Source organism: Aphanomyces invadans, assembly GCF_000520115.1.
Source record: "Aphanomyces invadans strain NJM9701 unplaced genomic scaffold supercont1.13, whole genome shotgun sequence".
In the NCBI taxonomy this organism is placed as follows: Eukaryota; Oomycota; class Saprolegniomycetes; order Saprolegniales; family Verrucalvaceae; genus Aphanomyces; species Aphanomyces invadans.
In genome coordinates, this window is record NW_008580158.1 from 641,459 (window position 1) to 666,487 (window position 25,029).

Genomic DNA, 25,029 nt, shown 5'->3' on the forward strand with positions numbered 1-25,029 from the left:
GCAGCAAGTCGTTGCGCAGTGGATCCTTTTGAGATGAGCGTGAATTCATTGGAGCATTTTTCGATGGATAGCAGCTCTATTAGAACGCAAACGACTCCATGTGGACGCTCGGGGCCCCAGCTTCATTCAGCCACTTTGCCGTCGCGTGCATGAAGTCGTTCGGGCCACAGATGTACGCATGGCGCTCGTGGACATCGGGCAAGTTCCCAAAGTCCTCCGGTCGAAGTCTTCGCGTGACGACAGGAGATGCTGGATCGGTCGATGGTTTGGCTTTCGAGTCGAACAACGTTATTTTGGAAATGCCCGCACGTTTGAGTGCTTGTACGAGCCCCACTCCCTCCTCGCCACGCGCCGCAAGAAGCACCTCCAAGTCCACGGACGCGTGCGTTGCTGCTATCGCCTCGGCAAACGCCAAAAATGGCGTAATGCCCACACCAGCCGCTACCCACAGCATTTTGGACGGCAAGGTCGAGGGGGGATGCGTAAAGGGAGAAAACTCGCCGCCAGTCCCCAACAACGGCACTTTCAGTCCACGTGACACCATTGTATGGAGGAACGAGCTGATGGTACCGCCGGGGACGTGCTTGATGGTGCAAGTGATCCGGTTGGAAGGGATGAACTCGTTTATGTCGGCGGAATACGGAGGCGACGACGAGATGGTCCATGTCCGAATGAAGTCATCGTTGACGAGCTGCGGGTGCGCATTGTGCATGTGCATGTACGGCTTGTCAAAGTACTGGGAAAAGTCAAAGACAGCAAATCCGCCCGGGATGAACTTGACTGGCGTCTTTAGATCAAACGCGAAGGCCGAAATGTTGTCCGTGACACGCGTCACTTGCGCAAGCGTTGCAACATTTTGCCCATGGACATCCAAGCTCTTGCCATGTGCAGCCAGCTCGGACGTGAGGTACCGGATCGGTGGGTTGTACGGCGACATGGTTTCGGCACCCACTAGCTCGAATGGCAGCGCTGCCTTGATGTAGACCTTTCCCGTCAACACGATGCGAGTCAGAAGCGTCACCCGGGGCATGATGCGGGTGGCATCCTCGTCAAACAAGTTCTCGGCGTGTCCGGTCAAGTACAAAAGGTCACCCGTCTCAAAACATGGCACGACCAAACCTGCGACTTTGTCCGTTTGAATGTTCCCCAGCGACTGGTAGAATCGATTCCCGGAAAAGTCGGGGACGTTGATGGTCGTACCGGCTTCACCCACACGTGCAAATCCACGGGATCCGCCGCGGTGGTTGAGCCCCATGTCCGTCGATCTTGGGTCTTTTGCATCGATGTGGCGCGACGCGAGGAAGAGGGTACTGGCACGGTGCACGTGATCGATTTCTTCCTCCGTGAGGGATACTGGCGCGTTGGGCGACACAGAGTCGTGAAACGTGTTGGAGATCGTGGACGGCGCTCGTCGCTCCGGCGCGTACACGAGGTCGCGCACCGTGATGTACTTGGGGCAATTGCCCATGTTGTCGTTCGTGGTCAAATCCATTCGCAAGTATCCTTGATCAAACGAGCTTGAAACGACATACCCAGCGACTTTGTTTCGTCGTCGATTGGAAAAATCGACCCCGAGTCCAGCCCAGAGTGCCGAACCGTTAGACGCTTGCTGGTGCGACGCCACACACGCGCCAAAGGGGTCGTCCGCGGGGAGCTCAGTGTCGATGCGCAACTTGTCAGACGACATGGCCGTGACTGGTCTTGCGGTTCTAGGCCCTGTCACGAGGGTGGCCCATGGCCGGCCATGCGAGTCCATCGTGGCGATGGCAAAGTAAGGGAGGTCGCTAAAAAAGGTCGAGTGCTGGCGAGGCATGTCGTCCGATATAATCTGCGGCGGGTATTGCGACACCTCTCTGGGGACATGACGGCGCTCTTGAACATACAGCTCTCCGCTGTGCTGGTTGTGGTTGTGGGGCGCCGTCGACGCGGAAAAAATCGTTGCGAACATGACGAGGCGCTTTGAACAATGGCTCGTTGTGTTCGTACACCACATGAACTAGTACTACTAGTATATTTTTTGAACACCTAGGGAAGTCTGTGACAAGGGAGTACTATTACTAATAGTAAACGTTAGTAGTTGACACTCGGTCGAATTCGTGTTTGGTTGTAGTCATCAAATTCCATGGCGTGATGCACAAACGGCCGTGGCTATGCGCCATGCCGCTGTATCGTTGCGCCGACAACTCGTTGAGGTAAAGAGTTCGCACTAACGACAACGTCGTACAATCGCTGTCCATCGACCTCCCTGCAACTCTTCTAGAGAAGGTGCATGGGTAGACAACGTTCACATGAACATGCGATCGCATTCGATACGTAGGGGCGCGATGGGAGGACATGATTGATATTCTCACACAACGAAGCATGTGTGCGAGCAGCGGGCTCGACTAGCAGACCCCATCATTGCGTTGGCAACACGTTACGGCATTGTTTTGTAACGGCTTGGGCATCTCTCGAGCGTATATGCTGCCGACGCCTGTGCACAGCATCCTTGCGCGTAGCAGAATCGAGACGTCGGCAATTGTCGACGCTTACCTCGAGGTACTCGTGTTCGACCATTCAAAGCTCCTTACACGTAGCGCAGAGGATAAAAATCGGACGAGATCTTGACCTGTTTTGGACAAGGCTCACAACGACCAAGTTTTTGCTTCCGAATCCGTATCCGCAACTCTTGCGCCACTTGCGTGAAATCGAGTCGCAGACAAACGCATGGGAAGTTCCCCTCGCCACCGTTAGCGTCGTCAACATACCACCAAGCATTGGCGAGTTCGGGGTTGTCGAGGGTGGCGTGTTTGGTCGATCTCGCTTGGTTGCGGTACAGTCGTGACTCAACGCAATAGTAAACTAACTCCATCGCAGCGCGTGGATGGCTGTAGACTCGCTCACCTTTCCAAGCATTTGGGATGTCCTTGGTACAAGCAGCAAAGTGCCGATGGGATCGCGTCCACGACCATGACGTGTCTCGTCGGTCCTGCCGTCTTCCACGGAAAAGGATATCTACCAACGATCCATTTCCTTCAGCTAGAGCAGGTTGAACACATTTCGCCTTGTCTGGAGTTCGTCATGCCTTCCCGTAGCATGTGGTGATCGAAGGGGACAACCTGGAACGGGCGATCACTCTGTTCGCCCACATGATCGCCAAGGATGCGTTCGATACCCAAACGTCTGCGTCGGTCGGGCTTGATGTGTGCAGCGATGCCGTTCCTGACATCACGCTTCTAGTCCATCAACCAAGGGGTATGGGTGACAATCCCTTCCTTCAAGAAGAGCGACAAACACACCGAGAAATTGTGGACCCTCGATGCGATTCAGACGTCTCGAGTCGCGTTTATTAGTGCTGTCAAGACTGCTGTGGCGGCTCGCGTGCCTTGCTACGTTACCGAATTTCGCCACGCTCCACCGTTCAATCTGGTTTGTGCACTGGTTAACTTGGCCGTTCCCAATTCTGCGCCATAAGGACGTAACGCAGGGCCATGGGAATGGAAGCCAAATCAAATGCGCAATATCGTATGTGCGGGTGCATCGAGAGCTTGTGATGCACTTCAAGCCACCCAACGAAGGTACGAAGCGTGCCGACGGGACTGGACGGTCGTGTCTGGGCTGATGAAATGGATAACTCTTTTGCAGTGCTGACATCATTCACTCGCAACCCCCACCGACCGCTGATTGAAGGAGTCTTTTTCAGCGAAGACGCTCTCAAGGCGTACGTAACCAAGGTGGCACCGCCAGCCACAACGGCAGTCATGGAACCGTATGTGGCACCCATTCTTTCAAACTATTCGGTGGGCAACTACTTGGCCATGGCGTATGCCTTGGTTCACCACATCTGCGTGAACGAAGACTCTTTCCAACCGATCGCCCAGCTCGGCAAAGTCACGTTGGGGTTTCCAGGACAACTTGTTGTTTTGGCACAGACCAGCGCGCTGATTCAAGAGGTGGTTCCTCGACAACGCCTTCGTTTCACACTCGTGACGCGATCATTGTGTTCGTAGATGCTGACATTGCAAATCTTGACCCCCACCACGACCCAACTCCATTTGAAACAATTGTGGAATATGGTGGCCCAACATGCGCACAATGTTCGCACGTTTCTGTGTCAGAACTCGCACTCGAGTCTGCTTGGAATCCGCCACACACTTGAACAGCTCGCCACTGCCCTGGAAATTCCAAGCGCTTCAACGTCGGAGGCTGTCGTGGTGCAGTCGGCGGTGGACGCTTGCCGCCGCATCGAGTTGCTCTTGGAGCACGCGGCACAGTGCGTGACTCGGTGTGTATCGATACCAACGTTGTGCAACAACTTGTTTTATAACGACGTACAGAGACGTCATTGAGACCATGCGTGGCGATGGCGGCGTCGTGCATCCAATCCAGTTGGTCAACCGGCTCGCTCAAACGGCCGCGGAAGAAGAACGGACGGCCCTCGCCGCGCTGACCAAGACCAAACTGAAGCGGGTGGCGCCAAAGACCGACAACTCCCCGATTGCGATGTCACAGCTGGTCGAGCCAGATCAGCCCACATTGCCTTTGCACGGCATTGACGTGGACCAGGAAGTGCAAAGCGCAGTTGCATCCCTCACGTACCCCCCTCTGATTGCTCGCGAAGCAGTGTACATGCAGTACATCGTCGATACGAGGCTGGACGAAGCTCTTCAGTCTGCGCTCTCTGCCATTATTTTGGAAGGGATGCCGCCAAACCACTTTCCTCCATTTATTCAGCGCCTCCGTGCGTACGCCATCCGCCACAGCATGTCCCTTGCACAGGCGGTAAGGTCATGGCGCTGTCGATTACGAATTTGGGTATTCCCTCAAAGATCATAGGCCCCACCACCACTGCCGCTGCACGCCCATCCTCAGCCACCACCAAACCAAATTCGCAATGATTTTGCCGACACGGACGGCACCATTGTGGAAGTGCGTGGGCTGTTTGGAACCGCAAGGTGCACGTCGTTTTTTCCCGACAGCGTCGTCTCGATGGCCGCAAAGGTGCAATCGTGGCCGACATGCCCGGTGCAATACACTTCTCCCTCGGCTCTCTTCACCATCCAGGTGTCGCATCCCTTCCTCACCTCCATGGGCACCGTCAAAGCTTGGTGCGTAGACGTGGACATCGTTGTACCTCCGACGGTTTTACATGGTCTGGTCAAATTGCTGAAGTCGATCAAGCTCATATTCCTATGAATGCAGTGGCTGGAGGATGCGCCGAGCCAAGTGGATGTTGTCGAGCATATCCAAGTGACGACCGTTCAACCGACACTACAGTTGACGCAGAAAGCAGCCGAGCTCTTCAGCGACGCTGTATTGCAGGACGTTCTGACCATTTCGGACCATCCCCGTAAATGCCATTTCGGATGTGTTTACAACTGACCAGGCACATGGTAGAGATGGCGGTCGTGTGGTTCCAGACGTCCCACGACCATGCGTTCGACTCGTTTTCATCGCGTCCGACGTTCAAAGTCGACGCGGGTGGAATCAAATTACAGCGAGATTTGCTTCGAAGTCGCGTCGAAAATGCCGCTCTGTCCAAACAATGGGTGCAAATCTGCGTGTTTCACGACTGCACCCTCGTCGTCAAGACGTATGTGCTGCACCTTGTCGACCACAGCCGTCGGCGGTGCTTTGCCCCGCCGCGACTTCGTTCGCCGAATGCGTCGCATCTGTGCTTTAGTCGAGTACGGTCTCGTTCGTTGTCGCCGTCGCGTTGGCCATGAATTGCCACAACGATGGTTAGGCAAGTGCAGAATGGACGACGAGCTTGATCGACACCTCACCTGAGTGCGACGTGGTGGACGACGCGGATCTCTTGGACATGTACGATCGAGTGTTTCAGCGTGCAGTTCGCCATCCTGACGAGTTTGCCACATGCGAAGCTGCGCTGTGCGTCATGTTGGCTTCGCCTGTCGTGGCGCTGAACGCACTGGTAGCGCTCTCTCATTCCACCAAACGCTTTGACGTTTTTGTCAGGAAACCCAAGGACACGCATTTGCCATGGCGTGCACGACAAAGTGTCGTTTGCATGAGTTGAAAGGGTGCATTGAAGCGTGGGTAGCGCGCATACGCGCCGTTGTCGACACCCCTGCCACGCAAGACATGCTGTGGCTTTTTTCGAGGTGGAAACGGCCGCTTGCAAGTGCACTGGCTGCTAAAGACTCCATGCAGACTCGTGCGTTCGTCGAGGGGCTGACAACCTTTGTACTTGCACTTCGGCTCAGCTGCCAGATCGATGTCCACTTCAGTTCCAAATTGCCCACAATGCAATCGGTTCGTTACTAGCTGATCTAAGGCAACTCGTGGTATATCCGATATGTAGCTGAGGTGCAGAAGCGGCGTCGCGTCCGAGGGGGTCGAAGGCTATCCAAAATGAGCTCTACATCCACAAACAATTACAGCGAATCTGGACGCCAAGAGGGAATAGCTTGCCCCACACGTAGCCCATGATCCTGGTCGCCGATCATGAAATCGAGTGTCGGCGAACACGCCAGGGAGCCACAGTGGCGATGCCACGACCACAGTAGACCTGCACGGTTGTGTAGAGCACTGGTCGGCAATGAGCATACGCCCTTCATGGAGAAAGTGCTTCCAGAGCTGACTCAACCTCGACGACCTCTGTACTCGACATTGCGCTCGCCATGCACAGTGTCAATGGTGTCGATAACTGTGTCAAAACGTGGCAATTTTTCAAAACTGACAAAATTTTCGTCAATTCGAAGAAGGCGATATCCGGATAACTGTATTCGGATGACGACAAAGGCTGCATGTTGATTTCCAGGATATGGCCGAGTACAATCAACCTGTGGTCGTCGACAACGGCAGCGGCGTGCTGAAGGCCGGCTTTGCGGGTGGCGAACTGCCTCAAGTGGTGTTCCCTTCTTATGTGGGGACCACGAAGCATCTGCGAATGATGGCTGGTGGGGCGTACGAAAGCGGGGACACGTTTGTCGGGAGTCGAGTGCAGCAGCACCGTGGATTGTTTTCCATCAAGTATGCGATGGAACACGGTATTGTCACAGATTGGGAACGAATGCAGCGGATATGGGAACACATGTACTCGAAGGACATGCTCAACATCGCGAGCGACGAGCACCCTGTGCTTCTCACCGAGGCGCCGCTCAACCCAGCTGCGAACCGTATCAAGGCGGCCGAGGTTTTCTTCGAGAGCTTCAACGCCCCGGCATTCTTTGTGTCACCCCAAGCAGTTCTGTCCCTGTACGCTTCTGGACGAACTACGGGTGTCGTCTTGGACGTCGGAGATGGCGTTTCCCATGTCGTGCCTGTGTACGAGAGCTTTACATTGCCGCATGCGATCACGCGCATGGACGTGGCCGGGCGCGACGTAACCAACTATTTGCAGCTGCTGTGTCGCCGCGCAGGGTATAACTTTCAGACATCGGCCGAGCTCGAAGTCGTCAAGGAGATCAAGGAAAAGCTGTGCTACGTCGCGTTCAACCCGACCAAGGAGGAGCAGCTGGCTTCCCATCATGCGATCAACGACCCGACCAACCCTGTCGGCAGCTCTTCAAGCGCCCACGCGAGCTCCGAATACCGCCTTCCCGACGGCAACATCCTTCAAGTACGATACGTTCCCTCGGTCATGCTGCTCTCTTTTGAACGAGTGACGTTTGCATTGTCAAATGCATTGATGATGCCAGACGCTTTCTTCTCACCCACATATACCCGCGTGTAGCTCGGTCCGGAGAAGTTCCGAGCTCCAGAAATCTTGTTCCGCCCAGACCTCATCGGCTCGGAACACACTGGTACGTCTGCGCTCATCAAGTCGTGGCACAACTCGGCTTTTCACGAGGGGTTGCTTGGCTAGGCGTTCATGATTGTTTGGTGCAAGCAATTCTGCGCGCCGACCTGGATCTGCGCAAGACGCTGTTCTCGCAAATAATCCTGAGCGGTGGGTCGACGCTGTTTCCAGGATTTGGCGACCGCCTCCTCAGCGAAGTGCGCAAGAAGGCGCCCAAGGATATCAAGATTCGCATTTCCGCACCGCCAGCGCGCCAATACTCGACGTGGATCGGAGGTTCTATCCTGGCGTCGTTGGCTACGTTCAAGACGATGTGGATCACCAAGGCCGAATACGAAGAGCATGGTGCATCCATCGTCCATCGCAAAACCATCTAATCTGTCGCAGATCTTCTTGGACACCCCTTAACAATACACCCTCGTCTTGCGTGCAAATGAATTGGCGGTGGCGCTCATTACGTCATTCACTCGCTCTAGTACTCTACAATCGCTACTTTGCCTTGGAACCGCCCAACGTTTGTTTGAGGGATTCCTGCATGCGCTGCCAGAACGACGGACGCCGACGCTTCGTTTCGTGTTTGGCTGGTACATGGACACTTGATGCTTCGAATGTGCCCATCATGCTTGCTCGCCGCAATTCGCCGGGGGAATTGGACCAGCTGCGCGGCGTAAAGCACGTCGCGTCGTCCCATAGTTTTTCCTTGAACAGTTGTCGTTTCTATAAATCCACAATGCTGTTCAAACTCTCAACCAAAATGGCGGCACACCACCTCTTCAAACTTGTCATACACCACCGACGCTGGCAAGTCGAGGTACTTGGACAGTCCCAGCTGCAAACTACCCGATTGATCGCGTCAGCGAACGACGGCACTTGGTGACGGAACAGTACCTGCGTTCGACTGGAGGCAGCGACAAGATGTGCCGCGGTGTGTCACTGAGCATGGACATCCCGTAGTCGGACTGCAGTAATCCATGGTGTTCAACGTCGAGGCAGGCATTCAAGATAACGGAGTACCTGTGGTGTCGTCGTCGTGCAGTTGTGGATGTTTTCATAAATATGCCCGTACACGGCTTCGGCGATGTCGTCAAGTTCTTGCAAACGGGGCTCGCAAATCGTGTCGATAAACTTTTTCCACTACATCGCACCGCCTTCGTCATATCCTGTTCCGTCGAATCCACGCACGTACAGGCGCGAGGGTCGTCGCGGGGGGATTTTGCACCAAGAAAGGATGTCGAAGGAGCTGCTCCGCTGTCCATCGGTCTTCCGGGTCAATAGCCAAGCACTACAGCGCACCACCGATGAACCGAGGACTGAAACACAAACCGTCAGAACACACCTTGTCCATAAAATCTCGACACACATCGGAAAACTCGTCCGGCAACTTCAAATATCCTTCGTTCGCCACCTACTTGTTGGGTATGAATCGGGTCACGGTCCATCCATCGCTTCAGCTTTGTCTTACCGAGTCGACTAGACCGAAAAATCCGTCGTGGGTTGGCAGGGGGTACCGCCCCAGCGCCACCGACACAAGCACCAGTCCAAAAGACCAAATGTCAGCTGCACAGATGCCCCCACAGGTCAACCACGTGCATATTTCTTCCGCGAGGCAGCATACCTGGATATGCGTAGTCGCCACCGCCAATGCGCTCGGGTGCCATATACAAAAGGGTCCCGACAAATGTCTTTGTCTGTGTCGCATTGTCGTTCAGAGTCCGTGCGAGTCCAAAGTCCGAGATCTTGATTTGGCCTTGATGGTTCATCAACAGATTGTGCGGTTTGATGTCGCGATGAACCATGCGATTCCCATGAATGTGCTTGAGGCCTTCTAGGACACTCGTCGCAATCCGTGCGACGAGAATTTCGGGAATGCCTCGGCCTCCTGACTTGACCACGATATCCTGCAACGAACCGACGCCCATGTACTCCATCACGAGCGAGATGCAGTTCTTCTGCTTGTCGACGAAGGCGTCGTAAAAGCTCACGATGTATGGGCTTGGTCTAGAACCGTCAAAGCATCAGCCACGGATGGCGAACGCGACGGACTGTTCGTACAGGCGAATCGCTCCACGAGCCTTGGACTTGTTCTCGTCGAGCGGGACCAAGTTTGCGTACAGCGCGTGGAGTTCGCGCACCATTTGACGTCGCTGGTTTTTCCCGTACACTGGGATTTCCTGCAGAGCCTTGTGAGCAGTGACACGTGAGTGGAGATGGGGACTTGGGTCGCCAAAGACATCTCCAAAAAAAGAGAAATCGAATCACCTTAATCGCCACGACTTTTAACGTGGGCAAATGCACCGCTTTATACACGACTCCTGACGCGCCGCGGCCGACCTCCTTGACCCGCACGACGTTTTCTTGCAGGTGCAAACAGGACGAGTCGGGGGAAGCGATCCCAGCCTCCGACACCGATACATTCTGCGTCGTAAAGCGGCCGTGGTTGGGTGAATACGAGCTGCCGTGGCTGAAACGGCCGAGTTCGCCGCCGTCTAGTCCGTGCGCGCCCGGTGATGTTCCAGCTAAAATTGCGATCGTGTACCGTGAGGGGAGTTCAAGTCGTTGTCGGACAACTGGCCCGAGCTCGCACGGAATGCAATCATGGCTCTTTGCATGCCACTGACGGGACCCGTGTCGTTCGGGTCCATGGCCTCGCGATGGGCCAAGAGGCGATTGGCAGCTCGATTCGCTCGATTTTCAGCTTGCTGTGGCGTTGGCATGTCGTCGAGCTGTAGACGCAAGCTAAATCGTTTCTTCGGAGTCGACAATGCTGCGAGAGGAAGCGGAGATGGCGTGTGAGGACTGATGGTGGTCGCGACACTGCTGGACGTCGGGGTTGCAGTTGAGACGATGGTCAACCCAGTTCCTCCTTCCTTCCGCAAAGAAGCCGACGACAACTCGACGCAACTAGAGGGCAAGATAAAGGTGGACGGCGCGACTTTCGCAGCTCCTGTATCGCTGCGATCTGTAGCGGTAACACCGTCATCGTCCAAATTCAACTCAATCCGTATGGCTTCAATCGCATCGTCAAGACGCTTCTCGAGAATATGGGGAATCTTCGTAGGGGAGGCGGCAGACGGATTTGTAGCAGCATGAGGTTTGGGCGGCGAGGTGTCTGCTGTTTTGACCCACGGGCGCGCCCAACTGCGCACTTCAGCTAAACGAAGGGACCGGACGTCCACGTCGGGAAAGATGGACGGTGGCTCGGGCTTGCGCTCCATCTGCGATACTCTGCATGACGAACTACTTTCTTGGCCTTTTTTGCCTCGTTACCTGGAGTTGAATGTTTGGAAGCGACAGCGCCCGTTGCAAATGTCGTCGCTGCTGATGCTGCTTTCGTCGCGATGCCATCGGAAGTCCGCCTTCGGCCTTCTTCACATAGCTTTCATCGTTCATGCTCTCGAAACGATTGCGCTTGCGTTGGTCCATCCTGCTCACTGCCTTTGTAGTCGTCCGACGAGTCGACGTGCCCTCGCCGCGGCCGAAGTTGAACGGGAGTCGTTTTGGACTTGATCATGGCATCTCTGGCACCATTTTTATTCTTTTTCGGGAAGCCGTATACAAATACCAAGATCGGAATAAAATATTGGGAGTAGAAACCGCTCCCACGTGATTCGCAGAATCCACCGACTGCCTTTGATTGGATACATCCCCGCAGCGTTTCTGAGATTCCGAGTGCCGTGCATCGGCGGTCGACGGCGCGGCAGCCAGGAGAAGGAAAGGAAGGAATTTGCAACAGTGTGAGTCTGAACTCGTGCCTGTCGATCGCCGACACAAGGAGGTGGACACCATCCGTCTCTTTGACTGTGAAAGTGGACAGAGCCGCCATGACGGAACCGCCGCACGACGACAACGAAGCTGTAGACACTGATACTGCCTCTCTGTTGCTTGTTTGGTGATGGCAGGGCTCTTACTGCCAAAATACAAAAGCCACAATACGCAATGCAGCGACGTCCATCTTCTACCTGCAGGCAGAATCCCTTGCACCTTCGGCTTGCGCGATTTGCGCAGCGGATAGTGTACTGGTGTACACGTCCCAGATGTTGTTACGATAGTCACGAAGTTTTGGAAACTGAACACGCCGATCCGGGGTTCCTGCTTGGGGCACCAGGTTCAGCGGTCTCCATGATTCATATCAGACGTTTACTCTAGAGCAGGCAATCGCTCGCCTGCATTCGCGACGAGTCTGTTCACTTCCATTGTGCGTGTGATTGTGCGCGCCACACGCACGGCAAGTGCACAGTCCTTACTCGAAGAGGGATACACGGCTGCGCTTTACATGTTGTTCGGTTGGATGCGGCAGGCGGATGCCGCGTAGATGGCATTGTTCGTGTAAATAAATCAAGTATATAAGGTCGTTTCCTGCATGTCTAAATGAACAAAGACGGATACAGCACTCGCATCGTTCGCGTGATGAGGTACCGGCATTGATGGGCACTCACGGGCCGCTTCCTTGATCCTGCCGTTTCCCATGCGCGAGGCGAACGCTCGGACACGACCGTGGAATACGCTTCCACGGCTTGAAAGAGCAGGGACGTATTCTCACATTGCGGCTGTGCTTCAAACCCTGTGGATTCCACAGCAACATCAAGTACTTTGGCTTCGGAGAGTTCGTCGACCGCGCTTCGCGCCACGTCAGTTGCCTTGTCGAGGTGGGACTCGCCGTGTACGTTGTCCGAGACTTGGATGTCAACTGCCTCAGCAGCAGAGCTTCCTTCGTCGCCAGCGAAGGTTGGAGTGAGATCGACAGGTTTGGCTTTCGACGATGAATCATGGCGAGGGGACATCGACGATGAAGCTTGACGAGAGGAGGCAGATCGGGAAGATGCCACAGGAGAGAGCAGATCAGTGTGATGATGCTCAGAAGGGCTAGCGTCGGACAAAGTTTCGTGTTGGTTGTCATCATCGATTTCGGTGGTTGTGGTAGACGAAATGCTTTGTTTGGACACCCTTTTCTCAATTCCGTCGTCTTGTGCTGTGTCGTCCAGTTGGGTAGGTTCCGTGGGGTCGATCGAGTCGCGATGAAAGTCGTGCTGTGGAACTTCCAACAGCTCAAAGAACGCAACCTGCGCTACCATCGATAGGGACTGGAACACCTGTTGCAGCTGAGACACAAATTTGTCGAGCTGCTTTTGTCGGTACTGTGGCGACTGGTTGGAGAACAAGTCCTTGGTTGGGAAGGGGAGCTTGCCCATGACGTTGCGGTCAGACTTCAGCAACTACAGTGCATGCGCCTGGTCAAGTCTTCGTCTCAACTCATGATAAACCACGTACAGCTTGATGGAACTCGTAGAACCTGCTGTATCGAATATTTACTGTCCACGATATTTCTCCATTGCCGATTTCAGTGGTGTACAACGTCGCTTTCTTGCCCCTTTCGTCGACCGCATTCACAAACCGAATCACGTGGACGCTTTGTAACAGCATGCTGATGAGTAGACTGAAGCGCTTGGGATGGTGTATCTGAGCGAATGAGCCCTATTGAGGATGGCCCAACCTGAGCGATGGCGCGTCCACGGAACAAGAGGCCGCGCCGCACCCACCTGATGATGGAGTACCTGGCAACAATGCGAAATGGCGCCATCGGGCGATCGGTTTTCGAGTTTGGTTCGTTTTTATTTCACGTTGAACCCACTAAACTTCACGTTTGTATGCAGGGTCCGTCCGGTTATTTAAATACTCAACGCCATGGGCTCGTGGCGATCTTTTGTCGCAAATTCACGAGAGGAGGGTTGACATGAAAGTTTTAAATCGTATTGAACCTGGTTTCAGCAGCGGAGTAATTCACCGCACACTTTTGTTTGAACTGTCACATCTTCAGACAAACCGGTGTTTCGACGTTTCGCAGAGAGTTTGATCCCGCTCCCACATTCCCCAAGTCCACTTGCTCATATGGCTGAATATGTGGTCGTATTCTCGTCGCTCCTCCTGCTGTCCTCATCGAGTGCACAAAAGCACGTGCCACGGTCGATTGTACGAATTTTGTACATGCTGTAATGTGCTTACAGTATAAAGGTAAAATCATACATCGTACATTTTCCGTATGTACCGTCCGTGGATACAAGGGCCAACCGTGCATGGCTTTGTCGTGACGGCTCAGACGGGGTGAAGGGCGTACGCTTGGGATGTACATCTGAAATGGATGGTTGTCGCTGATACATACGTATTGCAATGGCCCGGCCTCCTCTGCATGTCGTTGCAGCAAAATTTCACTGGTGTCTCCGACCACGAAGGCAAACGTGGGAATTATCCACACCAATATTTGAAGGCGCTGGTTTGGATACTTCAACGTCACAAACAACAGAGAATTCAGCAGGAGAAAGTGTATATATTTGTACTAATTGCAGGAGAAGGGACTAAGGGCGACGCATTAGTACATCCTGCGGTGTCGCAGTTACGCCGGAACGGTTTCACTCACATCGACATGGAGACGAAGATGGAGCCACAACAAAGTGCCGAGAATCGCACGATTTTTCAAGAGGATGGCATTTGCAAGAAGGCGGAGGGGGACGCGTGGGCGAGGCAGGGCAACTACGACAAGGCGATCGTGTGCTACAACAAGGCGTGCTTTGTCAATCCGGACGACTATACGCTCTACTCTGCACGGGGCAACGCATACACGAAACTGTGTGACTTTAAGGTTCAAGTCGTTGAGTTGATCTTGATTGATTAACTCCATCGTTGCGTATTCCAGTCGGCCATCTCGAACTACAAGAAGCTCCTGTCGATGCAAAGCAACCCCCCGCAAGCTATCAAAGAAGAAATTGCCGAAGTCTTCAATGCACAGGTACTTTGGCTTTCTTGTGAGGTGTTTCGTTGCTTGCGTGTCAGTGATATCGATTCAGGGGTACACGTACTTGATGGAAAAGGAATACACTACCGCCATCGTGTACCTAACCGATGCGGTGGCACTGGACGCCCTGCAGGCCAACTACTGGTTGCACCGGTCGGGAAATGCACAACAGTATGACATCATGTAACATGGATCGAATGCAGATGCCTGGCATACATTGGTCTGGAAAACTGGACGAAAGCGCTCAAGGACATCGACCACGCCATCTGCATCGACGCCAACGACGCCGACATCCTCGTCCTCCGGGCCAAGTTGAATTGGAAGCTGAAACTCATTGATAAGGGTAACAGCGACATTGCACGCGCGTTCAAACTGAACCCGAACCACCGCGAGGTACGATACGAAGTCTCCAGCTTGCAGATAGACACACAAGTCTTATCGTTGGTGCTCGTAAGGTGCTCGATTTTGAAAAGAAAATGTGGCACCAGTCGCAACATCTGCACGATCTCGCGTGCCGCCACATCATGAATCGAGAGTTCTCCAAGAGTTTGGACTGCTTGAATTCGTGCATCGAATTCAACGCCGACGACGTCAAGGTGCTCATCTTACGTGCGTCCGTGCGTCGGGAATTGGTACCGTCCCAGAGTCCTGTCGCCGTCGTTTGCATGACAGACTTGTACAAAGGGAGATTACGACGCCGCGATGGCCGACGTCGAGCGCGCGTCACAAGCATTTTTCAAAAAGAAACGGCAGTCCGACCAGCCACACACGAATGACCCCGACGAACTCGATGAACATATTCAAGAACTCGACTCGCAGTCTTTGTTTGGATCACCTGTCGCACATATCGACGAGCATCCCGAAATTACTCGCCAGCGCAACTTGATTCTGAACGGTAGGTCGTTCAACATGCACATGGACGACGACACATCGACCCATGCATGTCCTGGTAGACGTCGCAGTGGCAGAAATCCAAAGTGGCCGCTACGACGCCGCCCTGAACGCGATGAACCTCGTACGAATACGCTCGACTTGTCCATCGATGAAACACCACGTGTCATGGAGCAGGCGATCGCGTCCGAAGTCGCGACGGCGTCTCGGTTTGATGGAAGTGTCATCGACTATCGATTTTACGTCAACCGCGGCGACTGCTACCGCGCGCAGTCCAAGAACCACGCGGTGAGTTTCCTTGGCTACGCGCGAGGTAACCATCCCCTCGCTGTTGTCGGGTGCAGGCGCTAGCAGATTACAACAGTGCGTTGGAGCTGCAGCCGATGGATGCCGACATCCACACACGGGTTGCCATCATCCGATACCAGTTTGGGTTGGAGCAATTCAACCGTGGCGCGTTCGACAAGGCCGAAGTCGAATTCACCCTCGCCATTCGGCACAACCCATCCGTGTACCATTATTACATTCGGCGCGGGGATTGCTACCGATATCTAGAGGTAATAACGAGTGTCACAATTCGTGCCTTCTTTTTATCGATGGTGCGTTCGCAGCAAAATGAAATGGCCTTTCAAGATTACAAGAAAGCCGAGGTGCTGAATCCTGACGACCCAGACGTCAAGGTGCTGCCACGTGCGTAGCACATTTCGCTTCACGGCATGTAGGCCAAGCTGCGCCAGTATCAATCCAACACGCCGTCTATGCCGACTCCACAGCCACTCGCTCGACAACCTGGACATGTGCATCCGGTCAACGTTCGTGCGAGGATGTATCAAGACAAGAGCTTCAAGAAAGTCGAGCTGGCAAGGCAGGCGGCGGTCAAAGCCCAGAGAGCATACACAAGACTGCAGCAGGGTCTGCCAGATTTGACATCACCTACACGGAGGCGGTTCCCAAGTTAATGCAGCGCGGGGTCAACACCTCTCAACGACACGACTCGATGGCAGTTGATGCATATTACTCGATCACCTTCAAGTCGACGTGGTCGTGGGGTCTATCCCTACATTCGTCCACGTCGCTTGCATCTATGCAAACTTTTCAATGGCGTCGAGCAGTTCGGCCGATTCCGTCACGTAATTCAGCGGCTCCAAGTTGACAATCTGCGCCTTCACACGTACTTCGTCGTTGAGGGGCTCGGCTTTGCATCGCATGCGGAACAAGTACGGTCGGAATTGCGCGGCTTTGAAACTTCCTTCAAACAAACCCATGTTGGTGTCCTTGAGCTCGGCCAGTTCGTCCGCCGACTTGCCCAACATCACAATCTTGCCCTGGTCGTTAAAGCACGATGTCCACGTCGACCCCGACGTGTCTTGGATCACCATCGACAAAATGTATCGATTCTCGCAGCTGGCATACACGGTCTGGCACTTTTCGCAGTTGAAATTCTGTGCCGCATCAGGCACGACCTTCTTCTGGCATTTGACACAAGCTTGGTACCACACCCCAGCGTCGTGTTTGATGAAGCTCACCGTACCCTTGACAGTGATATAGTCAGGCTTTTGGCCATACCCCAATCGTTTCTCCTTGATGTCAGCGATGTTGGAGCGTTGATCGAATGGCCCCATGCCACCGCCGACTCCGCTACCGCCACCACTCAACGATTTGGTGCTTGTGGACGCACCGCCCGCGCTATACCACGACAAAAGCCTGGCCGCTTCAGGGAGCGGGGGATTCGTCACAAAACTCGTCGACGAAAACGTGCCAATTGTACGTCCGCTATAGTCGCTGATGCGGCACCCCTTGATGGCCAATACTTGGTTAGTCCAGCTATCGCATGCAGGGTCGGTCGCGCGTTCACTCCACACAGTGACCTTGATTTCGGCCAGTGTATCGTCGACCATGGTGAAGTCGCGTTTCTGGAGTTGCTTGCCCGCCTTTGACGTCAGTTCTGTGCATGGCCCGACATGTTTGACAATTCCAATCAAGTCGATTGTGGATTCAGCGGGGAGTGCCTCAATTGATGCAATCTACAGCCACGCTCAGAAGATCAAAGACTTGAATAAGAACCACAACGTACAGGTTTGAAGTTGTACGAAACAGCCTGAATTGCATGGTCATCTGGCGCCGCGATAATGTCCGACGACGTGTCAAACGTGACCTCGTAATCGTTGTTAATGGCTGAGAACTTTCGGTTCGCCATCTTGATCTTGCCACCGGAAAAGTAGAAGATACCGTTTGGAATCAATCGGTCGTAGAACGCATCAACTGCGTCGTTGAAGAGCGTGGCGCGGATTTCTCCACCCTTGGCGTCCAACAAGTCCACGCTGCAGAGCTTTCCTTGACCGCGGGCGTTTGTCCAGTTCTTCACAGGCGAACGAGAGGTCACTCGGGCCTTAATCGTCCATCGACCACCAGAGTAAGGATTGAGGGATGCAATGTCAGAAATACGCATGCCAGGGTCTTCACGAACTACAGGGGCGTGGTTCTTCATTGGCGTAGTTGACTTTTGGTACGGGTTGCTGCGAGGAGCGGTTTGAGGCGCGGTACTTTGATGTGGAAGATACGTAGATTGAGGGGCAGGAGCTTGGTAAGTTGGGACGACGGCTGCCGGAGGAGCTTGGTACAACGAGGGGGCGGGAACGTGGTGCATCGGTGCTGCAGGAGCAGCAGCAGGAGCCCCACCTGCCTTGTCAATACTTTCGGGGGCTCCAACTCGCTCATACCCAGGTTGAATTTCGGCGATCCCCAAAACAATCAAAATCCTAGACAGTGGTAAGTAAAACGCGGTGGGAACACAAAGTTGACGTCACACTTTCTGTTTTGAACGGTGTTGCCCACGTAGTCCTTGAGACGAACGAAGTAGTTGACCGCTAGACTCCCGTCTTCAAGTGTCTAAAGTTGTACAAAACATCGTTGATACAGGGGATTGATGGAAGGGCGCATTGCGTACCGACGAGAGTTGCGTCGAGAGCATTCCGCTCATGTAGTACTGCCCATCGGACAACACCAATCGGTAGCGGTCACCGCCTTTCCCTGAAGCCGAGTTGATCTTCTTCAGATCGATCACTTGCACCCAAGGCTCAAAACCATCAGGGTTCTGGCGGTTGTGTAGCGTCGCCACAGCATTCGGCGTCAACTGAGTCATCTTGCGGCAGCAAAATCCAAGGGGAAAATGCTTGAATGATGATGACCGGGAATGTATCCGGATCGTCCCTCTCGCGCCAAAATTGATATCCGGATTCCATGTCGGCATGATTTATTTTATTGAATAATTTGAGCACAGTATGTACATACGGAGTACTGTATTACAAAATATAAATAATTTGACCAGCAGTGGTGACTCTCAAGTGTGGAGGGAAACCGAGATCGCCAAGTCGGTGTCTGCGATGAAGCATTGTGGCCAGGGAAGACGAAGGGGGCGTAATGCTATGCGTGAATTGGGATGGCGTGACTTTAGATACGTTGACGAAGGTCTGTAGAAGAATCACTCAGTCTAAATCTTGCAGCAGTCGAAAACTAGCTGTGATAGGAGTCACAACCAAGTTTTGAGTTCCGTTTAAAACGCGACAAGGCCCCTCGACGTTGTGTAAGCGTCGAACAGCATCGGTAATTATCGCGTCACCCTGGCCGGGTAGAAATTTAGCGCTCTGCCTGCATATGCTGAGCCTCATAGGACTTGCCGTTCCCACGAGCATCCCACGAAAACGGTATCGAGCAACGCCTTCGTCGCGAAATGCTTGAGGAATAGGCAGAGCCTGATAAATAGCTGCCTGGAATGTCGTGCCCACGCCCTGAATACTCACTGCCGGGTTTAAGCATGCACCGAAGACAGCCGCGTTGTCGCTGAAACCCTAAAGTGTCCAATCCAGGTCACGTCGAGTGATGATTGACAACTGTTCAAAGCAATTTCAAGTGGACATTGGTGCACTGGGAACCACAGAAATCGGTGGAGGCAATGGTGGAGTCTCGCCTCTTCCTTTCCATGATAGCTTTTGGACTCCTCTTGACGGGAGGGAGAGCCAACGCAATGCATGGACGACAAAGTCCATTTTTTAGAGACACACCATGTCTTCCTTCGGCGTCAGGAAATCACCCTCGTCATACGGGGTTGTTTGCGCATACGCACCGCCGCCCATGCTGGCAGGATGGACAGGCGTGTTCGGGGACTTGTCTTGGTTCAAGTTGCGATCGGCGTAGTTCTTGCGAACGAAGAAGACGCCGCCGATGATTGCGATGACCACGCCAACGATACTCGCAACGACAAGGATCGAGTTGGTATTGCTGATGGTCGTGTCTTGGAGGGTCGCCTTGGATGGATTTCCAGCATCGCTCATGACAACCTTTGGGGAATCCGTCATGGCGATAGGATCGGTGGTGGGGGTCAATGCGGTAGGTTTGGGCGTGAACCCCCCACCCGCGGCTTGGTCAATTAATGGAGTGGGAAGCAAGGTCGATGGGTTCACGATGGGAATGTCCGAAGGGGATGTCGTGGACTCTGCAGGTTTTTCCATGGGAGTATTGGTCGTGGTCACTTGAGTCGACGCATTGGATTTGCCGCTCAAACGCGCAGCGACAGATGCGCACGAGTCCACTGTCGACTGCAAAGGCGCACACCCCATCACAACTGTGGCGCGGTTTGGGATCGAAACGCAGCACGATCCGAAGGGAAGACCTGGTTGCGCACCAGGACACGCCCCGGCAACGTTGACATTGCTACCAGAGCATGGAGTGCCACTCGCAACAGTAAACACGCCGGCGCCTAGGACACTGATTGTATCTGCGGACGCAACCGATGCCAGGGCGGCGACCACAATGGAGACAGGCTGGAGACACTTCATGGCGGCGACGTGATGAGTTGCTTGAGAGCGAACTGTGTACTACGCAAGCGCAGTAGAAGAATGTGATTTATCATGGCGGTGTCGCAGAGGGTGGGCTCGACCCGTCCGCCATACGAGATCCACCGGCGCCCTCCTGTTACGCATGCGTAACAAATACGTCTAAAGTTATTTAGCATACGTTAAACACTTGGCAATCAGCCAGTCGTTCGACCGTCTTCGTTTTAATACTGTGTTCAGGGTGTAGTTTAAATGCTAACATTGCATTTAACGTGTTAAACGACAAGGTGTTTTCCTCGTATTGTAACGCACTGGTTTTATCGAACAGACACAACCAATCTGGCGGAAGCAACGAAAAATCCTTGGATATACAACCGTGACGCACTGTAAAACTCGGCATTTTTATGTTTTATTCGCACAATTCAACCGTCCCCATATTCGTGAAAACTGCTCCAAACTAGTCATGCCATATTGCCACCGGAAATCTATGCGGAATCAAGATGGCGTCCCAAGTTGAAGATGAAGTCTGTGCGATACGCACAAGCCACCACCGAAGAGGACTACGTACCTACACATGACGAGGAGTCCGCCTGCGCCATCTCGATGTCGTTCACTTCCAGCGCAAAAATCCGACGTCTCTGCATCGAGCAATCGTTTCTGGAGCCGTTTGTGGGAGGGGTGTTCAGTCGAGTTGTCGTGGCACTCCGGATAAAATATCCGGAGTGCCAATGCAGTAAAGGATCTGCGGCGCGGCCGTCTGTTTCGGGTGCGCCGTGCCGTGAAGTGTATGGGCCAGGCGCATCGTACACAGACGAGGAGGGTGCATGCATCGCCGGCCCGATCTGTATGTAGCCTTCGTTCGCAAGGTTGGACGCATCCAGGGGAGTTGCGCCGCTCGACGCAATGTTGGGTCCAAACAGGCTGCGCTAAGTTGCAATTCGATGAACGGCCCGCAGCAATGCAACCTTGTTGTTCACTGGGGTTGCTACAATACAACCTTGGACACGTGTATAGCAAGTCTATGCCATGCCGACAAAGGGTCCGTTTTGTCGCCATTAGACGCTAGTACGTCACAACTGCGCGCAAGCAGTTGCCGCTCTTGAGCGCTTTGATGGCGTCGTTGATCGAGTCCACACCTTGAAACTTGTGCGTGATGAAGTGGTCTACACATATGAGCATCGTCAGCTACCCGTTCGACACGAAATGCGGAGGGGTAGCGTACCAATGGGCAGCTTTCCTTCCATGGACTGCTGCACGAGTTGTGGAACCTGCGTGCGACTCTTGTACCCGCCAAACGCCGTCCCCTTCCACGTACGCCCTGCCAATTGTTGCATCCTGAGTACGGCGCGACCTGGAATGGTCCAAGTTGCTACCTGTGATTAACTGAAATGGGCGGGTTTGGATCTCGTGTCCTGCCGCCGCCACGCCAATGACGCAGCTCTCGCCCCACCCGCGATGTGACGCTTCCAAGGCCGCACGCATGACCTACCTCCGCCATGAGTTATCGAAAAGGACGATGCAGTACCTCTGTGTTGCCCGTGCAGTCGTACGTGTAGTCGACGCCCCACTTCGTTTTTTCCACCAAGACTTGCTGAATCGGCACATTGGATGCCGTCGGGTCTGATGGATGTGTCAGCACCACATGCCAGAATCCATGAGAATGGTGGTGGAATGGACAAACCAATGCAGTCCGTGGCGCCCAGCTCTTGCGCCATCGCGAACTTGGACGTGTTGGGGTCGATGGCGAAGATGCGGTTCGCGCCTGCTTTCTTGGCGGCCTGGATCACGGCCAGACCCACTGCACCGATGCCAAACACTGCCACGGAACTGCCTGGCTCGACTTTGGTCGTGTTGAAGACGGCGCCTGACGACAGTCGTTAGGTCGGTTGAGCGGGATTCGGTTTGTTGAGTACAAACCGAATCCTGTGGATATCCCGCATCCGAACAAGCACATTTTGTCGAGGGGGGCGGTGGGGTCGATCTTGGCCGCTGAAATCTCGGCGATCACTGAATACTCGGAAAACGTGGAGCATCCCATGAAGTGATACAACGGTTGCCCATTGATGGAGAACCGTGACGTTCCGTCCGGCATGACTCCTGCCTTGGTCTATGAGGTGAGAAACACATGGACGATTGACGGCACCTTTTCCTTGGGTGCCGCGGATCTCGGGGCACAGGTTTGTCTTGGGGGATTCGCAAAAGATACACTCGGGCTTTTGGCACTCGGGCGTGTAACAAGGAATGACGTGGTCACCAGGCTTCACGGACGTCACGCCAGGTCCAACGCTCTCCACGATGGCTCCAGCTTCGTGCCCCAAAATACATGGGAACAAACCTTCCGGGTCCTCGCCATTCAACGTGTACAAGTCGGTGTGGCACAACGCGTTGGCTACGACCTTGACCCGTACCTCGCCCGCCCTGGGCGGGGCGACTTCAATCGTTTCAACCGACAACGGCGCGTTGGGCTTCCACGCTACAGCGGCTTTGCATCGAATGACCTGTCCAGCTGTCGAGCTGTACGCGGCCGCCGCAACGATCGAGCGGAAGGGCAGAAGCGGCTTGACCAAACACCGCAGCATCGTCTGATGTGGAAACTCGTTGGGATTTGAAACGTATCCATTCGAAATATATTTTTATTTCAATCAATACATTTATAAAATGAAGGCCACAGCAAATCCATGAATCGCTTTTTTAAATTCCATATTTGAGAACCACATGTTGTCGTCATGACGCGATCAAGGACGGCTTGCTCCACGAGACGCAGCCAGTCCTTTTGTTGTGGTAGAAGTATTCTCCCGTGGCTTCATCGAGAACCATCTCGTACACTTCGGCGAGCATCTGCTGGAGCTTGCGCCGGGCTTGGCGCCGCCGAATGAGTCGCTGGAGGTACTGAGCTGCCTCGTCCGAGCTGCCGTGCCGAATGGCATTCACTTTTTCTTGGACGAGAGCCGCGCGGTGGGTGCGCGGAGACATCAAGTCGGACTCGTCGACCCACTTTGGTTTCTCCCAGCTCACTGCTTTGGTGACAGTATTGTAAAAGTAAAACTGCGCGCGGCTGTCGTCCCAGACCTTGACGTACACCCGCGATATCATTGCACGGACTTGCCGCCTCGCCATGGCACAACGAACCATGCGCTGGATGCGTTGTGCACCTTCTTGTGCATCTAGTGGCTCTTGATTTGTGACGTGTGCCGCTCGCGCAGGCTTCTTGTCGTCGGCGGACGAAATGTCGTCGTGGCGCCCCAAGAGCTTTGGCTTGGTCCAACTCACTTCCCCCGTCTGCCTGTTGTAATAGTAGTAGCGCCCTGCAGATACATTGAGACCCATGTTTATGATGCCACTGGAAGTCGCAGCCAGACGTGTCCTTGCTCGAGGATAGCCTCACCCGACACGGGGTCGTGAACTTTGCGGTACACTTTGTGGATCAGGCGCCGGACGCTCTCGATCGCAAGGCGGCGGCGGTATGCTCGCTGAATAAATTGGGCCGCTTCGACTTGGTTCAACTGGCGCTTGACTTTTTTGCGTTTCCGATGGTCGTTGTCGGCCGTGAGCCCAATCGGCGCATCCCACTGCGCTGTCTCCGTCATCTTGTTGAAGTAATAGCTATGGGCAAACGCTCAAGTGGTGAGAATCCGCCATCGGTCAAACGTGGACAGCTCCATCGACTGCACGGAAGGAATCACTGTCCAACACGGCACAACTCGTACATGTTGCCCGTCGCCGGGTCTTCCATCCGCTGGTACACACTTCGCAGCAGCGCCTTCAAGTGTTTTCGCGCCTTGCGCACTTTCCACATCTCCTGGATCTTGCGGACAGCATCGGCGCGTGTGAGGTGCTTGGACTTGAGCGACTTCTTCACATGGCCCATGAGTGTTCTGTACCACACGATCATCACATAATCGTCACGTCGAAGGATGTTACCGAATTCCCGTGTCGATTGTCGTCATGGTCTCGATTGCTGTCTTCATTTTTCGTTCGATGGGGTATTGAGACGCCGCGGCCTGGGCGGTTATGTCGAGGAATGACGATGTGTGATGGAGCATGCCGTTGAGCTCGAGAAAGTCTTGCTCAAGCTTCAAGCTACATGATTGTCCAGTGCTGTTACGGCACAAATGGGATTGCGAACTCGACCGCACTGAGTGAGATGGTCGATCCAGTCTGCTTTCGAGTCTCGTTCATCTGCGTGATCTTGTCATGGAATCGTACGTGGCGCAAGTCTGAAGTACCGCATAGAAATGTCCATGAATGCGCGAGGCGAACCGGCGGGTGCCTCGCTTCAAAGCACGCGTCGCAATAGTATCCCGTTCGCTGGGCGTCAAATCTGAAAGCAGCATGGAAAGTGGAGCTGCTGTTCGATGTGAACTGCGATGTGTGTTACCTTGCGCAGTGGTAGCACTTGCGCGTGGCGACATCGCTTTTGCATGCAATCGAAAACGCACAGGTGGGGGGCGTGGCCTACTCATCAATTCGTATTCGACGAATGGCATCGAGATCGTACCAAGTACGCTCGATCGGCACGGGCAACGGGGGGTTGGATTTGCACGATCCGCTTGACGTGCGAGTGATCTTGAATTGTCGGAGGAAGGACTGGCGGTTTGAGCAGGGGGCGAGTGGACTGGTCGGCATACCTAGCTCGCTCGAGGGGGCTTCCAAAGCAGGCGGGCCATCCAGGATACGCACACTGAGAGCTTTCTGCGTGCATGCGAGGGACGTCCTCCTCCTTTTCAATTTCACGCAAGCTGGTGTCGAGTGCTGAAACGGCGAAACCTATTTTG

The 25,029-nt window shown here is 54.1% G+C and overlaps 10 protein-coding genes across 12 annotated transcripts; 3 read left to right on the forward strand and 7 right to left on the reverse strand.

Annotated features, from left to right (window-relative positions):
* Positions 1-27: 27 nt before the first annotated feature.
* On the reverse strand, positions 28-1,956 carry H310_07168 (hypothetical protein). The gene has a single exon (XM_008872507.1). The coding sequence runs from the start codon at positions 1,946-1,948 to the stop codon at positions 80-82; it is 1,869 nt and encodes a 622-aa protein (XP_008870729.1). The 5' UTR covers positions 1,949-1,956; the 3' UTR covers positions 28-79.
* A 423-nt stretch (positions 1,957-2,379) lies between these two features.
* Positions 2,380-6,305, forward strand: H310_07169 (hypothetical protein). The gene is made up of 15 exons (XM_008872508.1): positions 2,380-2,538; positions 2,582-2,812; positions 2,857-3,027; positions 3,075-3,170; positions 3,220-3,408; positions 3,467-3,557; positions 3,625-3,932; positions 3,990-4,264; positions 4,317-4,761; positions 4,816-5,043; positions 5,096-5,131; positions 5,182-5,329; positions 5,377-5,666; positions 5,726-5,914; positions 5,959-6,305. The coding sequence occupies exons 1-15, from the start codon at positions 2,461-2,463 to the stop codon at positions 6,265-6,267; spliced, it is 3,084 nt and encodes a 1,027-aa protein (XP_008870730.1). The 5' UTR covers positions 2,380-2,460; the 3' UTR covers positions 6,268-6,305.
* A 461-nt stretch (positions 6,306-6,766) lies between these two features.
* H310_07170 (hypothetical protein) lies at positions 6,767-8,182 on the forward strand (the record flags this gene model as incomplete). The annotated part of the gene is made up of 3 exons (XM_008872509.1): positions 6,767-7,564; positions 7,679-7,748; positions 7,811-8,182. The coding sequence occupies 3 exons, from the start codon at positions 6,767-6,769 to the stop codon at positions 8,119-8,121; spliced, it is 1,179 nt and encodes a 392-aa protein (XP_008870731.1). The 3' UTR covers positions 8,122-8,182.
* Positions 8,167-11,284, reverse strand: H310_07171. Of its 2 annotated transcripts, XM_008872510.1 has the most exons (12): positions 11,012-11,284; positions 10,281-10,959; positions 10,004-10,230; positions 9,797-9,915; positions 9,360-9,742; positions 9,207-9,301; positions 9,081-9,149; positions 8,931-9,026; positions 8,759-8,878; positions 8,633-8,703; positions 8,514-8,580; positions 8,167-8,461 (listed from the first exon to the last, which is right to left on the reverse strand). In XM_008872510.1, the coding sequence occupies exons 1-12, from the start codon at positions 11,165-11,167 to the stop codon at positions 8,234-8,236; spliced, it is 2,310 nt and encodes a 769-aa protein (XP_008870732.1). In that variant the 5' UTR covers positions 11,168-11,284; the 3' UTR covers positions 8,167-8,233. The 2 variants fall into 2 exon arrangements, with proteins under 2 accessions (XP_008870732.1, XP_008870733.1); XM_008872511.1 differs by lacking the exon at positions 8,167-8,461 and having other exon boundaries at positions 8,485-8,580.
* A 739-nt stretch (positions 11,285-12,023) lies between these two features.
* Positions 12,024-13,304, reverse strand: H310_07172 (hypothetical protein). Its single transcript, XM_008872512.1, has 3 exons — positions 13,282-13,304; positions 13,013-13,216; positions 12,024-12,957 (listed from the first exon to the last, which is right to left on the reverse strand). The coding sequence occupies exons 2-3, from the start codon at positions 13,163-13,165 to the stop codon at positions 12,109-12,111; spliced, it is 1,002 nt and encodes a 333-aa protein (XP_008870734.1). The 5' UTR covers positions 13,166-13,216; positions 13,282-13,304; the 3' UTR covers positions 12,024-12,108.
* Positions 13,305-14,174: 870 nt separating this feature from the next.
* Positions 14,175-16,120, forward strand: H310_07173 (hypothetical protein; the record flags this gene model as incomplete). The annotated part of the gene is made up of 10 exons (XM_008872513.1): positions 14,175-14,378; positions 14,433-14,525; positions 14,584-14,684; positions 14,735-14,924; positions 14,987-15,163; positions 15,216-15,426; positions 15,485-15,546; positions 15,597-15,710; positions 15,767-15,979; positions 16,034-16,120. 10 exons carry the CDS (start codon positions 14,175-14,177, stop codon positions 16,118-16,120), a joined length of 1,452 nt encoding a protein of 483 aa, XP_008870735.1.
* A 287-nt stretch (positions 16,121-16,407) lies between these two features.
* Positions 16,408-18,585, reverse strand: H310_07174. 2 transcript variants are annotated; one of them, XM_008872514.1, is made up of 4 exons: positions 18,370-18,585; positions 18,232-18,311; positions 17,497-18,181; positions 16,408-17,446 (listed from the first exon to the last, which is right to left on the reverse strand). In XM_008872514.1, exons 1-4 carry the CDS (start codon positions 18,562-18,564, stop codon positions 16,505-16,507), a joined length of 1,902 nt encoding a protein of 633 aa, XP_008870736.1. In that variant the 5' UTR covers positions 18,565-18,585; the 3' UTR covers positions 16,408-16,504. The 2 variants fall into 2 exon arrangements, with proteins under 2 accessions (XP_008870736.1, XP_008870737.1); XM_008872515.1 differs by having other exon boundaries at positions 17,497-18,311.
* A 365-nt stretch (positions 18,586-18,950) lies between these two features.
* Positions 18,951-20,390, reverse strand: H310_07175 (hypothetical protein). Its single transcript, XM_008872516.1, has one exon. It carries the CDS (start codon positions 20,255-20,257, stop codon positions 19,472-19,474), a length of 786 nt encoding a protein of 261 aa, XP_008870738.1. The 5' UTR covers positions 20,258-20,390; the 3' UTR covers positions 18,951-19,471.
* A 464-nt stretch (positions 20,391-20,854) lies between these two features.
* Positions 20,855-22,855, reverse strand: H310_07176 (S-(hydroxymethyl)glutathione dehydrogenase/class III alcohol dehydrogenase). The gene is made up of 7 exons (XM_008872517.1): positions 22,398-22,855; positions 22,172-22,351; positions 21,936-22,118; positions 21,780-21,874; positions 21,628-21,739; positions 21,477-21,572; positions 20,855-21,417 (listed from the first exon to the last, which is right to left on the reverse strand). The coding sequence occupies exons 1-7, from the start codon at positions 22,831-22,833 to the stop codon at positions 21,317-21,319; spliced, it is 1,203 nt and encodes a 400-aa protein (XP_008870739.1). The 5' UTR covers positions 22,834-22,855; the 3' UTR covers positions 20,855-21,316.
* Positions 22,856-22,924: 69 nt separating this feature from the next.
* On the reverse strand, positions 22,925-25,004 carry H310_07177 (hypothetical protein). The gene is made up of 8 exons (XM_008872518.1): positions 24,753-25,004; positions 24,633-24,709; positions 24,481-24,575; positions 24,391-24,433; positions 24,176-24,334; positions 23,962-24,129; positions 23,640-23,857; positions 22,925-23,559 (listed from the first exon to the last, which is right to left on the reverse strand). The coding sequence occupies exons 1-8, from the start codon at positions 24,954-24,956 to the stop codon at positions 22,979-22,981; spliced, it is 1,545 nt and encodes a 514-aa protein (XP_008870740.1). The 5' UTR covers positions 24,957-25,004; the 3' UTR covers positions 22,925-22,978.
* Positions 25,005-25,029: the final 25 nt, after the last annotated feature.